Source organism: Gymnoscopelus braueri, assembly GCF_963280865.1.
Source record: "Gymnoscopelus braueri genome assembly, chromosome: 4".
Classification (NCBI taxonomy): domain Eukaryota; kingdom Metazoa; phylum Chordata; class Actinopteri; order Myctophiformes; family Myctophidae; genus Gymnoscopelus; species Gymnoscopelus braueri.
The window spans coordinates 32,986,704-33,003,498 of NC_137605.1; the positions used below are offsets into that span (position 1 = coordinate 32,986,704).

The 16,795-nt window shown below is 40.6% G+C and overlaps 1 protein-coding gene across 4 annotated transcripts in view; it reads left to right on the top strand.

Annotated features, from left to right (window-relative positions):
* The window catches only part of col6a4a (collagen, type VI, alpha 4a), a 51,344-nt gene extending 37,252 nt beyond the window's left edge, over positions 1-14,092 (top strand). For 3 of the 4 annotated variants that reach the window (XM_080427584.1, XM_080427587.1, XM_080427585.1), the window contains 18 exons: positions 294-356; positions 1,476-1,538; positions 2,284-2,346; positions 3,002-3,052; positions 3,526-3,561; positions 5,179-5,241; positions 5,478-5,540; positions 5,721-5,756; positions 5,850-5,886; positions 6,278-6,289; positions 7,544-8,037; positions 8,453-8,549; positions 9,039-9,719; positions 9,817-9,904; positions 10,301-10,461; positions 11,811-11,984; positions 13,252-13,296; positions 13,590-14,092. In XM_080427584.1, coding sequence (XP_080283710.1) covers positions 294-356; positions 1,476-1,538; positions 2,284-2,346; positions 3,002-3,052; positions 3,526-3,561; positions 5,179-5,241; positions 5,478-5,540; positions 5,721-5,756; positions 5,850-5,886; positions 6,278-6,289; positions 7,544-8,037; positions 8,453-8,549; positions 9,039-9,719; positions 9,817-9,904; positions 10,301-10,461; positions 11,811-11,984; positions 13,252-13,296; positions 13,590-13,765 — 2,403 coding nt within the window. In that variant the 3' untranslated portion in view covers positions 13,766-14,092. The remainder of the gene's footprint in view (positions 1-293; positions 357-1,475; positions 1,539-2,283; positions 2,347-3,001; positions 3,053-3,525; positions 3,562-5,178; positions 5,242-5,477; positions 5,541-5,720; positions 5,757-5,849; positions 5,887-6,277; positions 6,290-7,543; positions 8,038-8,452; positions 8,550-9,038; positions 9,720-9,816; positions 9,905-10,300; positions 10,462-11,810; positions 11,985-13,251; positions 13,297-13,589) is intronic. The other variant, XM_080427586.1, reaches the window with a different exon arrangement.
* The last annotated feature ends 2,703 nt before the right edge of the window (positions 14,093-16,795 follow it).

Genomic DNA, 16,795 nt, shown 5'->3' on the forward strand with positions numbered 1-16,795 from the left:
TTTAAGCGTTTGCTTTGACATGATATTAATTCTGAGAGAGTTGATTGGTCTGATTACATTCTTCATCATGACAACATTTGATATGTATACTTGATATCACCCTCTTATGGGACCTTCTATGGCTCCCTTCCCGGAAAAGGACTAGTAACACTGAATGTTTGCTGAACTCTTGAGCTTTATAATGTGTCATGAACAACACTTGGTAAAACGTGGTGAATTTTCATTTTTCCAGAGTTATGACCTAGGGGTGTGTATGAGATCACCATATTGTGCCACATACACTTTATCCACAGGGAGCCAGAGGAGTAAGAGGCCAGCCTGGAACGAGAGGGACAATCGGTTTGCCTGGACCCCAGGTTGGTACAGTATGCCCTTCATCTCAACATGCCTCTCTTTATCAAGTGTAAAATAATTGACTGTACATCAATTTGGCAAGAAATATATGTTATTGTTTCTGATTACACTGAATGAATGTGTTTAAATCATAGACTGTAAAAAAGAATGGACAAAGCTACGCCATTGGTTTCTACAGACCGTAAATGAAGCCGATTGTTCAGGAATTTCAAATCCGCCATCTTTCTATATCGCGCCATATCCTGCGCAACCAGACCAATATTGGTTGGGTAGCTTCAGCTTGTCAATCAAGAGCGGGGGCGGGGAATGAATGCTATTGGTTGTGTAGCTTGTCAATCAAATCATCCGGCCCCTCCTAGAGCATATCCTACTTTATCGTCAATTTTAAAATAAATGGGACCATAATTTACCAAAACGCATATCATGATGATTGAAAGAGGACTTTAAACTAGCGACTGGAAGCATATAGTATTTATGACAATGTTTATTAAGGTAAGAAAATCAAGTCTAAAGTTCGTCAAAAACCCACCCACTTGCATTGAGAGAAATTCTTTCTGAAACCAGCAGGGGGTAAAACAGCGAAACTACAGGCCATTCATATGAACCGTCACTTGAACTCACTTCCTTTATGGACTCAATTTCAGACGAGGAAGCTGCACCCTTGGTTTAAAGACTGCCTGTGCTATTGAAACAGTACATCCTCCGTTTTACATCTCTAATTAAAGTGTTATCAAGACGAAGTGTGGAAACACAGTTAATTTAAGTTAAGTTAAGTGAGTGAGCGTTAGGGTTTCGAGTAGACGCACGCACGCACGCACGCACGCACTCACACACGCACACACACACACGCATGCGCGCACGCGCACGCACACACACACACACACACACACACACACACACACACACAGACACACACACACCAATGTTCCCCGATCTCGTGAAACATCATACAGTACTTGCAGTGTGGCCAGTATCCCGACCAAGAAGCGGAAGTCATTTATTGCACTATAACTGCATAATCTGACATGCTGACCATCGTGAAAGACCAAAAAATGTTTTAGCCTAATCCCGGCATTAGTGTAAGTAAGCCTGTGGTGTAATTGAATGTTACTCTCTTGCAGGGTGGCCCTGGACCAGCAGGAAGCAAGGGAGCAGTAGGCCGCCATGGAGCTAATGGACAGAAGGTGTGTGACATCACTTCCATTACATGATAATAGCAATTAACATTATGTTAATTTAAGACAAACAAGGACATTTGTTGTGGAATGAAGTAACCTTTTGCACAGAATAAAAGCATGCTAAGTCAGATTTCACAGTAGCAGTCAATACAATACAATAGCATCACTTAAAGGTCCATACTGGTCTAAACTCATAATTGTGTACTCGCAACTTTTGCCATATTAAACAAATGAACAGACCATTTTGACAATGATTGCTTCACTTTTAGAGGAATTTTATCTTAACAAAACTGCTCAGTTAATAAGTTAATTTTGTTCATAAATCATTATTTTCTCTCAACTATTTACTCTAGACTTCAAATCAATTTGCACTTTAAAATGCATTAAAAAACTACGATAACCAAACTTTGACAAAAATCTCTTAGATAACATTTTGTGTGTTGGGTTGGGACTATCTCAAGCAAGTTCGATTTTCATATGGTACCCATACGAATCTAAAACATTGACTCCCTCAAAGACCAAACAAACGGTATGCTTTGGAAAATGATCAAGTACACTGTGAGCCATATAAGCTAAACATGCCAGACCACCGGTATGGACCTTTTGTAAGATAGATGGCCATAACGCATAACTCATTATTAGAAAAGAAATAATAATTATAATCACACAGATCATCAGTTCATTATCACGCTTTCCACTGTGTAATTAAACTATGGTTAAACTATTCTGATAATCTGTTGCATTTCTGCAGGGTCAAGCTGGTGATCCAGGTTTACTGGGAGTGCCAGGAACAGAGGGCCCCAGGGGAATGCCGGTAAGATGTTGGGGCTTGTGCTCTGTATGTAGAATAGGCATGGTGTGCATGAGCATGTGTCTGCTTGTGTTTGTTTGTGTACTCTTCTGTGCGGCATTTCTTGAGCCATGGGTCAGGCCACAAATTAGGTCCTGGAACTGTTTATCATGCATTACTGAGTTTGTGCTTGTGCTCATGTGTTTGTGTTTAGTATATGTGCATGTGAATACTTGTGTATTTTCTTTTTCTTTCTTTTTTTTTCTCCACGATTTTTTTAACCCATTTTTTTCACCCAGTGCCAACTGCTTTAACTGTAATCCTGGGCGCTACTCTCCCTCTGCCAGCCTGGGGAGAGCTCCGAACTGAGCTTATGCTTCCTTCAATGCATGAGGAGTGAGCAGGCTGTGTCTTATCACCTGACAGGGGGGAGTTTCCCCGTTAGGACGTAGCACGTGGAAGGAACATGTTATTCCAACCAGTTCCTTTCCCCTCCATCAGGTGCCCCGGCTGACCAGGGGGAGGCAGTATAGAGACCAGGATTACTGCATGTTTTTTGTGAGGGTAGCTACCCTAGGGGACACGGGGAGAACATGCAAACTCCACATAGAAAGGCCCTTTCGCCAACCCCACCTAGGGTATGGGCACTGATGTACAACTATGTGTTCTGTGTTCTCAGGGTCAGGATGGCAGAGATGGCTATGGACCCACTGGACGGCACGGAGCAAAGGTAAGTCCTTCTTCTTAACAAGTACTCTCAGATAGGGCTGCACAATTTATTGGATATTATACCGTATTGGGATATAGGTTTCCACAATTTGCAAGTATTTGAAAGTTTAATTTCCTTTTGCTATGTACAATAAGTGCTCAGGCACTGGATCTGTTATTCAGGAACATAGTTGGAAAGGCTTTGGAGAGCAGACTGCAGGAGATAGATAAATCTTTTTTCCCAATATCGGCTGCCCTGATTTCTAGTGCTAAAAGAAGAATTCTCCTTAACAGTTAAGTGTGAAAATATAAAGATTGATTTCTTTCTTGCAATATTTAGGGATTTAATTCAACATCAAACAGCTACTCAGAGATGAATCACTGTCACTATGATATACTATGCTAACGATTCTATCTCAATTAAAATTAAAATTTAATTAAATCTATTTTCTGTAATAATGACTTATTATCTCACTGTTTTTTTTTCCCTCCCAGGGAGAGCTTGGTTTCCCTGGTTATCCTGGTCTTCCAGTAAGTTCATTCATTTTCATTAAGTGAGAAATTTAAAGATGGGAAACTTTGTCTTTATAATGCCAAATTATACAGTTAGGCTGAGCTCATTGAACACAGAGGCCTATTGTTTTAGATCTGAACATTATTCTCAACACAGACCGTAGGGATGCACTGGAATGCAAAGACGATGTAGGTTTGGCAATGATATCCTCCGAAAGCAAGATGTCAAGGTCCTGTGATGTTTCTGGAACAAAGGGCTTCAGTATATAGAGCCAATGTGCACTATGAATGTAAATTATTAAAATATCTATCTATCTATCTATCTATCTATCTATCTATCTATCTATCTATCTATCTATCTATAGATAGATAGATAGATAGATAGATAGATTATATTGGATAATATTATGAATTAAATGACAGCGGTGAGGTGACATCTGCAAGGTAAATAAAATACCAAAGTGTCCCCATTATGCAAGTAAATTAAATATACTTAATTAAATATACCTAAAAGTAAAAGTATGCAGAATGTCCCATTTCCCAGTTTAATATGTATTAAAATCTTTTGAAAATAGCAGATCTACAAGCTTGTGACTCGTTGTGAGCTTGTAGATCTGCTATTTTCTAAAGATTTTTTTAAACATTCATAAACATGGGAGCGCAACAGCTGTCACTTTGTGAGAGGAACTGGGGACTTTCATCATAACGTTTGACTATAAAACTTCGAAATTAAGGAAACATGTTTAGCTCAGCATCATTTATATACCTTTAGTTAACTTGGCATATGCTTAATATTTTTATCAGATGATCGGATCATCCGTGAGAGTACAATTTGTAAACTTCGGGTTCATAGAGCATGAACCAGCACAGCAGCTCACCCTATCCAAAAGAACAGATCTGTAAGCTGTCAAAACGCCATGTCGCAGTGCGTTGATAGCTTGTATGTCTGTTTTTTGGGGTAAGCGTCGCACGTTAAGCGTCGTAATATATATATCGTAATATATATATTATATATATATATATATATATATATATATATATATATATATATTTATATTGTGTGTGTGTGGTATTTTTATGATCCATTTCACTGTATATGTTCGCAAAGGAAGGGTGTTTAAACTTCTGTGTAGCGTAGGACAGCATTACGTAGTTTACGTAGGCTCCGTCCAGGAGCGTGCTGTTTCCCGAATTTAGTTTAGCAGACACGTAACGCCGTGCACTTGAGAACCTACGACGATGGTGTTTCCCGAAGCCAGTTTAGATAGCACGTAGGGCAGAACCAGCTGCTACTAATGAAGATGAAGGGTTGCTACTGCGCAGCTGCGTGGAGGCTCTTACGCAGCTTCTAGGCTACGCACGACCTGAAATCGCTTTGGGAAACCCGGCCAATAACATAATTTGAACAAAACAACACACAAACCACATGAGAGGGGCCATTACAGAAGCCCTGACAGGTATATCAATATTGGAGGACTATAGAATTTCCCAAAGTGAATGTGCAGCACAAAAGTCAAACTAAATAAACCTCACTGGCCAAAATATATCGAAGAATTCAATGTGTTACTTGGCAACTTTGTGTTTATTTAAGTAATACTTTTCTTTTAATGGCACCTTTATCTTAATTGTCTCCAGGGTGAAAGTGGGCTACAAGGAGCCAATGGCGGTCCAGGCCCCAAAGGAAACCTGGGTAGAAGGGTATGTTATATCTGTTACCAAACAGCACCAAATGAATGTGTCACAATACTGTAATTATGGCTAATGAATTTGTTAAAATGTTTAGACGAACCTGAAGTATTTGCTGTTCAGTTGTGATGGTGTTAAGTATGCGTGCGCGTGCGTGCATGCGTACGTACACTCGTGTCCGTTCATGTGTGACAGTAATTATTACTATTTTATTATTTCCTTATTGTTTACTGTCTGGACTGATGCAGGGGTATTCAGGCCATCAAGGGGAATCAGGTGTGACCGGAGACTTTGGACATCCAGGACATCCGGTTAGTATGAAGCCTAATATACATGCTTTGACACATTCACATGACTTATTATAGTTTAGGCTCAGGATGGGTAAATGGATGGATTGGGGGATAGCAGAATAATGATGATGGTGGTGGTGATCAAGTGAATGTTCCAAAATGAAATATTGTAAAAACAACCTATTCTCTCTGTCCACTCAGGGTCCTAGAGGCCCTGCAGGAGAAAGAGCCATGTCTGTAAGTGGTCTTATACACAAGATTCTTTGACCAGCAATCTGTTATGAAACAGTATATGATATTTACTTGACTACTCTGTGTGTTTTTCTTTAGGAATGCCAGTTAATAACATACATCCGAGACAACTGTGGTAAGTGTTAAAATAATACATCCAGTAATAATGTTGATTTTTGGCAAATAAACATTTAGACTATAGTCTAACTACAAAGTACTGTATTCTGCTGGTGAATGAGCAAGTAAGTGCCTTGCTCAAGTGAAACCTTATGGTAGAAGTTGTAGGAGGCAAGGTAGGGGGTGGGGGAGCATGTCTCATTCACCTACCCAGATTGCCAGAATCTTTTTTTATCCAGCAACCCAAACTTGCTTTTGAGTAAAATGTTTTGACACATAATTGGCTCTGTAAACAATCTTCTTGTTGCACTGTGATGATTTGAAAACTATACAGTATACAATAATTCTCTGATGAAATCTTTGATAATTCTATTTTGGATCTAACTGATGATGTTTTCTCCCCTAAACAGCATGCTCCTATGGTAAGTTTCTTGATTTTGCCACTCTGTCAGTAAGGACTTCACTGTAAGTACAACCACTTGCTATAAGTTTGTTTGTTTTTTCTTTTAATTTCTTCCTAAAGCACAATGACAAATCTATCTATCTATAAATGCACGGATTCTCTATCTGTGTGTCTGTGTGTCTTTCCCCCGCATATCTCGAGAACAGAACAAACGATCGACTTCAAACTTGGCGTGTGCAAAGGAGTGCAGTGCCAAGTGTGAAGGCGTTCGGTTATTCATATCTATAAAGCCACGCATCTCATATCTGTCTGTGTGTCTCCCTTATATGCCCATATATGGAGATGTCATCAATATGACAGAGTTTCATGTCGATCAGTCGGGCAGTTCTCGAAATACGCTGGTGATTCGCTCGTTCACTGACTCACTCACTTACTCACTCACTCACTCACTCACTCACTCACTCACTGCTAGTGAATGTATAGATAGAGTGAGAATAGCACATCTACTGTAGATCAGCTATTTTCATTATTTTCCATCAAGTGAAGTGAGAGTCAATGTTGTAAGACATAGTATAAAATAGGGTTTAAATGGCCAGTCATACTAATCGATTTAGTCGTTTATAAGACTTTTTTTTTTTTTTGTCAATTCACTGATAAATAAATCTAAAAGAAAAGGTTCTGGAACGCATCTGTGTCACTTTTTGATTTGAGCTAAAAAGCATTATTTTACACACTTTGGCTATTCAAAAATAGCAGATCTACAAGCTCATAGCGTGGCACCGAGTGCCGCGCTACGAGCTTGTAGATCTACTATTTTTGAAAAATCTTGAAAATGTGTGCAAATCTTTGAATATATATTGTCTTAAAGCGAACATTTTTAACTTGAATCTTTACTTCTGGGGGTCCCTGGAACAAAACATTTTGAGATGGGGGTCGGCGGCCAAATACATACAATTTTGGGGGTCCTTGACATGAAAAAGTTTGAGAACCACTGATATAGAAACATACGTTTTTTCAGAATACTGTTGGGGTAGAATCGGCTTCAGGTCTTAATGGGTTAATCGAAAAAGTGATCAATAGAAAAATTGCTACACTCCTACAAAGTACTCTGGGGTACAGTGGGTATTGCATAACCAACGGGCATTGCCCTAGTTGGTTAGATTAGTTTAGACTCTAAACTAATCTAAGAGCCTTGAATAGTACACAGTATAGTGTTTCATATTCTATAATGTTTTCCATACACTGTGGTATATTTTTCCTCTCTGTTGTCCAGGTCAGACGGTGTGCCCTGCATACCCCACAGAGCTGGTCTTTGCCCTGGACATGTCAGAGGATGTGACCCCTGATGCATTTGAGAGAACACGCTCCGCCCTCCTTTCTCTATTGGAGGACATAACTATTGCTGAGAGCAACTGCCCAACAGGCGCACGAGTTTCTGTGGTGGCATACAGCACCTACACCAAGTACCTGATCCGATTCCAAGACTACCGCCGCAAGAAGCAGCTGATCGAAGCCGTTCAAAACATCGCCTTGGAGCGCACAGCCAACCAGCGACACCTGGGTGCAGCCATGCGCTTCGTCGGCCAGAATGTCTTTAAGCGCATTCGGCAGGGAATGAGGATGAGAAAGGTAGCTGTCTTCTTCGCCAATGGACCATCCCAGCACCCCTCCACTATTGTTACAGCAGTGATGGAATACCGGGCCCTCAACATTGTCCCTGCAGTCATCGCTCTGAAGAAGAGCCCCAATATCCGCCAGGCTTTACAGGTGAACATCGTTAGCCATCAGAATTACTTAGCTTTGTCTATTTGTCAATATTTCTGTCCGCTCAGTAATCACCTCTCCCATCCAAACCAGTTGTTGTATTATCCCTGAAAGTTGGCCTGTTCCATAAAATTGGACTGTAGCTTCAATTCACTATAGAACAACTTTACTATCCAAGGGGAAAGTCTGCTGTTCACTTCAGAACCAAATGATCCATAAGTATATCCTCTGAAGTTCATTATACCAGGTCCTCTAATCATGTTCAGGCATGTAATCAGGCATGTTCCTTTAAGCCCATTAAGAATCACATGATGTAATGCAGACTCTCAATGAGCCAAAGATATTTCATTTGCGTAATTTTCAATGTACTTTTAATAGCAAACATAACAGTGAATCAGTGACGTATTTATGGTTGCAGGTTGATGACACGGGCAGCTCTATCTTCTCATTGCTGGAAAGATCAGACAACCTGGCTACTGACCTGGGAAGGATCAGACACTGTGCTATTTGCTATGGTAATGATACATACATCTAACTAGCCTTACATTCATGACAACCCCAATACAGTGAAACTTTGTTAGCTTTCCTTTTATATAGTCCCTTTCATCAAAATTATAACTTGCATTGTTGTGAGAATCACAACTTCAAAATACATGAAGTTTTAACAACTCTTTTGAGGTTGTCATGTACGAGTCCTCATGATGTGAAGCTGGCAAGGCTATTTTAGACAGTAACATGTAATCTTACTGTTACTGTAATGTGATAATGTACTTAAGAAATTCACTAATCAGTATACATAATACATAATTTATACAACAATTAAAGTATAGTTCTAATCATAATACATTATTTACACAATCATTTGAGTACAGTTCTAATTCGCAACATGATATAATTTGCAACATGATATCAATAACGTAGTAACAAGGCCATACTCCAGCTGCTTTTATGCTTTAACCTTACTGGTGAGTTTATAAAGTAGTGTCTATTCTCTGGTGCTTCAGATCCCTGTAGACCCCAAGAGGAGTGTGCCAGCATCCAAGAGAACCCAGGACCCCAGGCTGTGGATATTGACCTTGCTGTAGTGGTGGACGGCTCAAGGGAGATCCAGGCTGACCAGTTCGCTGGCGTCCAACAGCTGTTGGGCTCTGTGGTGGAGCAGCTGGCTGTCAGTCCCCAACCCGGCGAGAAAGATAGCCAGGCCAGAGTGGCTCTTGTCCAGCAGAGCGGATCGCTCCGCACCGAGGGTTCACGAGTACCCCCAGCTGCCAAGCTGGAGTTTGGCCTGCAAGCCTACAAGACCCACGACCTGATGAAAAGGCACGTTGTCCAGGACATGCAGCAGCAGGGTGGCTGGTCAGCTCTGGGTCAAACCCTAGAGTACACCCTGAAGGAGGTGCTGCTCAAAGCCACCAGGCCCAGGAAGAAGAGGGTGCTCCTAGCCGTGGTGGGGTCGGAGACAGCCTATTCGGACCGTGCCAGACTGAACTACATCGCCCAAGAGGCCAAATGTCAGGGGGTGGCACTGTTTGTGGTGACGGTGGGTGAGCGTTACAACCGTACCCAAGCAGAAGAGATGGCCAGTCCTCCCGTGGAGCAGCACTTGATCCATGTGAGTCATCTGAGGGCAGAGGAACAGGGCTACACCCAGCGTTTCTTCAGGACCTTCCTCTCTGCCCTTAACAGTAAGAAAAAGCACATAACTAAAAAAGAACGCTTGTTAATTGTAAAATCACAGCATTATACCCAAATAAATGTGTGTGTGGTCTCTGCTGCATCTAGGAGGGATGAATGTGTACCCACCTGCCTCTCTCAAACGGACCTGTGACCAGCTGGAGGGTCAACAGGGACAGGAAGTATTTTTATACGGGTAACTCACACATATACTGTTACATGTCAGCCTGACATTGCCTGCTTTTCAAATGTGGCAGCTGCCATCATCAAGTATCTTTTAGGTGTATATGCAACCAATTCACCCAAGCCCTATATATTTTAGCCCTATCTTTGCTTATTTTTGCTGAATGTTCACCTTTTATGACATGCCCAGAATTGATCATGTGGAGATTGAACCATAGTCCTTTAGTGTTGGTTTTGGTACTTCGATCATTCCAATCCACTGGCTTATTCTGTGAGTGGGACATAAACTAAAAATATATATATTTTGGTGAAATAAAGTGATTCTCAATATGAAATGGTATTTTTAGGAAAACTGACTATATGTATGTTCTAATTTAGTTAAATAATCGTATTTCGATCGTTTTTCCAGCCAAGGGGCAGCAAATGTGGAGGAAGTCAGAGACGAGGAGCTGGAGACCATACAGGCACATACAGGCCATCGGACACAGAAGGGCCTGACTCAGCTGGATGTGATAGAGATCTTCTCCAGGGGAGATGGAGAGGGCATTCACTCACAACCTACCCTGAAAGGTAGGCTTTACACTAAGCCTGCATGAAGAGTCAGTTTACTGGTTGTCTGACATGGATGAAATGTTATCTAATGATGATGACAATGTCTGTGCCTTCCACGGCTAGTCTTTACTGAGCATATGCCAGGTTGGCTGCAATCTCACAATCAATGGTGGAAGAAGTACTCCGATTTTTTTTTACTTAAGTAAAAGTAGCAATACCACAATATAAGCATACTCTGTTACAATAGGCCTTTATTAATTAAATTACTTGAATAAAAGTACAAAGGTATTGGCATACAAAATATACTTAAAGTACAGGCTTTCCAGTGACTATAGATTGAGACCAAGACTCTCATAGATATGCAAATGACAGACTTGATAAAATAAATCTATGACAGTCTTGATCCAAGCCTATGCAGATACCAGCTACTGTATGATCGGCCACTCCGTGCAAATTCCGCACATCTGTTGGACAAATTCCAGTGACACCAAGTTGTTCCTTATTTGCCCTATAAATATTTGACATGAAGGCTGGAGTGTTTAGTGTTTAGTTTACAGGCCCACCCACAGCCATGGTCAGACTCAGCACCATTCCAACACAGGTGTGCGTTTCTCTACATCCCATATTTGTCTCCGCCAGGCCGAAAGGCATGGCGACAGAGTACTGCACCCTGTCCGTCCGTCCGTCCGTCCGTCCGTCCGCGAAACTGTGCACACACACTCCCTGGATGCCAGAGCGGAACCTCTGCCCCAAATCTTTCACATGGGCCTGTTATAACCTAACTGACCTGGCGGAGACCTGTGCTCCGAGGAGCACTTTTTATAGTTTGCAAATAAGATCACTTTTACCACACAGGACAGTTTACTGAGTGCTAGAACTTTTACACAAGAAAGGTATCTGAAAAAAATATATATATCTGAGGTGACCTAACACTAGTATTTAGAGTTATGAATCATGATATATCCTATCCTCTCTTTAACCACATGAACCCTAGTTTTCCGTATTCTGGGCACACCTGTATAGGCGAGCATTCAGCTAAAAAAGGATCATTGTGAGCTTGTAGATCAGCGAAGTCGGTGAAGAGGTTTGGTGTAGAGGGAAAAAAGGAGGAGGCTAAATACCTATACTAGGTATAGGGTTTAAGTGGTTACAGGTCAAATGAAAGTGCACTTGAATATTAGCCATGTCAACACCATTAGCTGAATGCATGGCTGAATGCATGTTTTGTGTTAGCAACATGTCCTTATGATGTATCAAATATCACAGGGCTGAGTACAGTCGTTTGTTGGGTATGCAAACAAACTGCATGTATTCCCCTTGAAAATTAGTGTGTGTCTATTGTAAACCTCCATGTTCTGCTTTCTCAGCTCAGTGTCAGCTGGATTCAGACATTGGCACTCAGTGTGCAGCAGACTATGTCCAGCACTGGTTCTTTGACAAAGCCATCGGTGCATGCTCCCCCTTCTGGTATGGTGGTTGTGGCGGCAATGCCAACAGCTTTAGCACGGAAAATGAATGCTTCCAGACATGTGGCACCTATAGTAAGTCCCACTGCACTCTGTTCCAGAGATGGTCCCCAAACCAGGGCTGGGTATCGATATTTAGTGGTACAGATTTTGGGTAGCTAACTGTCACCAGCTTCACAAAAGCTTTGAAATATCAAATATCATGCTTTGTATCACCCTAATACAATAATAATAATGCACAAACAAAATTCAAATTGAGTGTACATACTGTACAATAAATACGTTTCTTCACCATCACATATGTTGGCAATCAACAGTGTGCCATAGATTTAACTTTGGAACGAAAATTGTATTTCAGAAGCAGTTTTCAACTCCGATATCCAGCCCTTTAAACACATCTCTAGATGATTTTGCTCTTGTAAACGCTTCACCGCTTAGACTTGCACTGTTTTACTGTCACTGTTACTGTTGTTTTTGACTACTGGCTCCTGCATGGACTCTGGCGCACTTGCACATTACTACTAGGATGTACAGTACATTGCCTAACTTTAGCAGATGCCTGTTAAGGATAAGCGAGATATTCACTCATCCTTAATTTAATTGTTGATAGTATATTTATATTTATTGATAGACGGTACATGTTCATTCATTCAGAGATCCAGTGCAGCTATAGTGCCAGCTGCTCAATATTCTATTTTATTTATACTGGTTTTGTACTTGACTCTTACACTTACCTGTGTTTCATTATCACTGCTGTTGCTGCTATGACACCTGAATTTCAGTCAGGGATCTTATCTTATCTTACAGTATCTTCCATAATGCTTTGGTCAGTAGCAGGCTAGCAGCCAACCACTGTCTGTTATTGTTCAATATTTTAACTTAAAGTGTTGAAGTCAAACTTGATGTGATGCATGTGGCACTTTAACAAGTATTAACAATTATTTCTGTGGACAACCATAGTTTCCAAGTGAGAGGCACTGGAGGTGAATAATAATAGCATTAAGCCTAATGTATACAGTACTCTGTTGTACGATATTGTCTCTTGCCAAAAAGAACAGAACTAGAAGCTAATAGCTTCTTTTTGGCAAGCGACACCCTCACACAATGGAGCATGAATTAAACGTTAAACCCTTGTTGACCTGGGTGATGTAGCTGTTCCTGATCAATAGCATTGTTTATTAGTTTGAGGATGACACTGTTCCCATTTACAATGAACATGTTGGTGATTGGACTCTGCTTTTGGTGATTATTTCAATATGACGACAATATTTCTGTGTCAGTGTTTTGAATTTGTTTTAAAGTTGTTAGGTTACTGTTAATTGTGTTTTGTTTTGTTTGACAGACCCTACCTACCTCCTGAAAACAGAGGCCAGTGATCTTAACAAAGGTAAGGAGTACATTAATTTCTGAATGTCTGTCTGGCAGTTGCTTTAAAGTTACTCCAGTTTCTTTTGAGAAGATTAATGTGCTTTAATTTGGATCAGCGTTACTGAAAAGACTCTAAAACTATGCAATGTCAAGCATCTGTTTTTGTTTTTATGCAAACATTTCCAATGTTTTTTTTTAGTTTGAATTCATTTGCATTTTCTTATCTAACGGTTTCCTTTCCTACTCCCTATTCTTTCTTCAAATTTCTCCTCCAATTTTTCCTTTGCCCCCCGCCATGGTGCCTCGGCCCAGATGTCTGCTTCCTAAGGCAAGATGTGGGAAGTTGTCAGAACTACACCATGAGTTGGTACTTTGACACGGAGCAGAGCGAGTGCTCTCGGTTCTGGTTTGGCGGTTGTGGCGGGAATGGTAATCGCTTTGAGACGCAAGCAGAATGTGAGAATCTCTGTCTGATAAAGAGGCGATAATAAGCTAATAAGCTTACGTGCATCTACGCAGCTTGAGTTCGACCAAGATGTCCATCAGATGTCAAGATGTCCGTATGATATCCAAACATCTTCCTCGTCGTGTGTGGGTTTAGTAGCACTTAAAAGAATCTACAGGCCTTTACAATTAAATATTATAATTTGATCAGTACTGGAGCCTTAGAAAATTTGACGGTGAGCATTGATTCCACATAGATTGTGCCTGGCCATAACAAAGACATTGTAATTCTTAACACATTGAGTGCCAAAAACGTCCCTGGCCGTTTTTCATAATCCAACCATTGAGTGCCAAAAACGGCTATGGCTGTTTACATTTTTTTTTTATAACACCAGGAGGTATAATTTTTCGAAGATTTAGACTCCCATCCACTTCCTGGTTAACTTATTACTTTAAAAGCCTGTATCTCGGCTCTTGTGTACTTTTTTTTTTTACTATGTATTTTTGGCAAAACATGCTATTTTCAACTGGCTGTAACTATGGAACGGATTACCGAATGTTTTTTTTTTTTTTCTCGATTCTACGAGACCCCTGTGTGTGTAATGAGGGTTCTAATGTTTGAGACAAGGTCTCAAACATTAGAACCCAAATTGTACCTTCTTTGTGTATTCTACCACACAGGGAGGTATCCCAATACTTAAATTCCTTCGATTTAGTTTCCCAGCCTGACCTTTTGAACATTATTAATAGCATGAAACCCTCTTCCACCCCTGCAGACGCTCTACCCACCACATTTTTAAAAGAGGCTTCCCTCTTTTTATCTCCAGACATTTTAGCAATATTCAATAAATCACTATCCTCCGGTGTTATTCCTTCTATCTTCAAGTCAGCTGTAGTAAAACCCCTGTTGAAAAAATCAAACCTTGACATCTCCAATTTTAACAATTTCAGACCAATTTCGAAATTACCCTTTCTCTCCAAAGCACTAGAGAAAGTGGTTTATTCTCAACTTTTAACTTTTTTAAACGACAACTCACTTTTTGAAATGTTTCAGTCTGGTTTTAGAACACACCACAGTACAGAGACTGCACTTCTGAAAGTTTTAAGTGACATCAGGATGAACACAGATGCTGGCTCCTGTACTGTGTTGATGTTACTTGACCTTTCCGCTGCCTTCGACACGATAGACCACAATATTCTACTGGACAGACTAGAAAACTGGGTGGGTCTGACTGGGTCTGCACTGGACTGGTTTAGGTCCTACCTGAGCGACAGAACCTTCACGGTCTCAGTTGGCGATGCATCCTCTAGCCATGCAGATGTCACTTGTGGCGTCCCCCAAGGGTCAATCCTTGGTCCGTTATTATTTTGTATTTATCTTCTTCCTTTAGGCCTAGTCATTCGCAATTTTAATGTCTCCTTCCATTTTTATGCTGACGACACACAAATTTATTTTTCCTTAGACCCATCAGACCCTGCCACAGTTTCTCCGGTTTCTCTTGTCTCCCCTTTGATTGCCTGTCTTTCTGCCATAAAATCCTGGATGTCAAATAACTATCTTATGCTAAATAATGACAAAACAGAAATTATTGTGTTTGGACCAAAAACCCGTAGAGACATGGTTAAGGATAAGGATAATTCCTTTTAACAGGTCGTTCATGAAAGTCCTTGCGGTCTTGTTTCCAATGAGAACCTGTGAGCAATTGGGGTTAAGAGTCTTGCTCAGGGACAAATTTCATATCATCGGCGCATATGCTGGGATAGCCTGGAATCGAACCTGGGGCAACCAGGGCCAGCTGGTTCCCTAGGCGGGCTCACTAACCACTCAGCTATGGCCGCCCCAGCTATTACACACACAGGGGTTACAGTGCACCCATGAAGCAAGGAACCTGGGAGTCCTATTTGACTCAGACCTAAACTTCACAAAGCATTTTTCCAACATTGCAAAAACAGCCATTTTCCAAATTAGGAATATTTCAAAAATCAGATCTTTCATCTCATTTAGCGACGCACAAACCATTATTCATGCCTTTGTCACTAACCACTTGGACTACTGTAATTCACTTTTTTCTGGACTCCCCAAAAAATCAATCAATCGCCTTCAACTAATTCAGAACACAGCAGCTAGAGTTCTTACAAGAACCAGGAGGTATGACCACATCACCCCTGTTCTTGCTTCACTGCACTGGCTACCAGTGGCGTTTAGAATTGATTTTAAAATTTCATTGTTTGTTTTTAAAGCACTGAACGGACTTGCTCCTATTTATATTTTTGACCTCCTGTCTCCCCACAAACCCACCTGCAATCTTAGATCAGCACACAAACTTTTACTTGTCCCCCCCCAGACAAACCTTGTGACAGAAGGTGACAGGGCGTTCGCTGCTAGGGCTCCATTTCTGTGGAACCAACTCCCCCTGCAAATTAGACAGGCCACTTCGGTGTCCACTTTTAAAAACTCATTACTTTAGAATGGCCTTTAGCTAGAAGGAATAGTCAGCTATTTCTCTGCTTTCACTCTTATTTTTGGTCTTATTATTTTTGTATGGTTCCTTTGTTTTTACATTTTACATTATTGAATTGCCTTTATATTCCCTGTGTATGTATTGTATTTGTATTGTTAAGCACTTTGTAAACCTGTTTTTGAAAAGTGCTATATAAATAAAGTTATTATTATTATTATTATCACTGAGAGGACGGTGATCACGGAAAAAAATTAATACGATTTTAACGATTGAAAAAATCGTTGGCACTGGCTGTACCCTGTTTTAAAAAACCTCGGGCACTCAATGTGTTAAGATACAGCATGACCTGCTGATTTGAGTTTTACTTCCCTGCAGGTGTAGTCAAAAATTGCAGATGTACTAGTCAAGCCTGGGGCCAGATACTGTATGTCACTTTGCATAAATTCACGAGTAAACGACTTGGTGTAAATGTGCTGATGAATGTGATTTTAATTAGATTTAAATAAAGCTGATTTTGCTACCAATATATACAGTATTTCAGATTATAAATTAAAATGTTAAAATTATGTTTACATTATCAATGCCAATAGTCATAATTTGTCAGCTACCTGT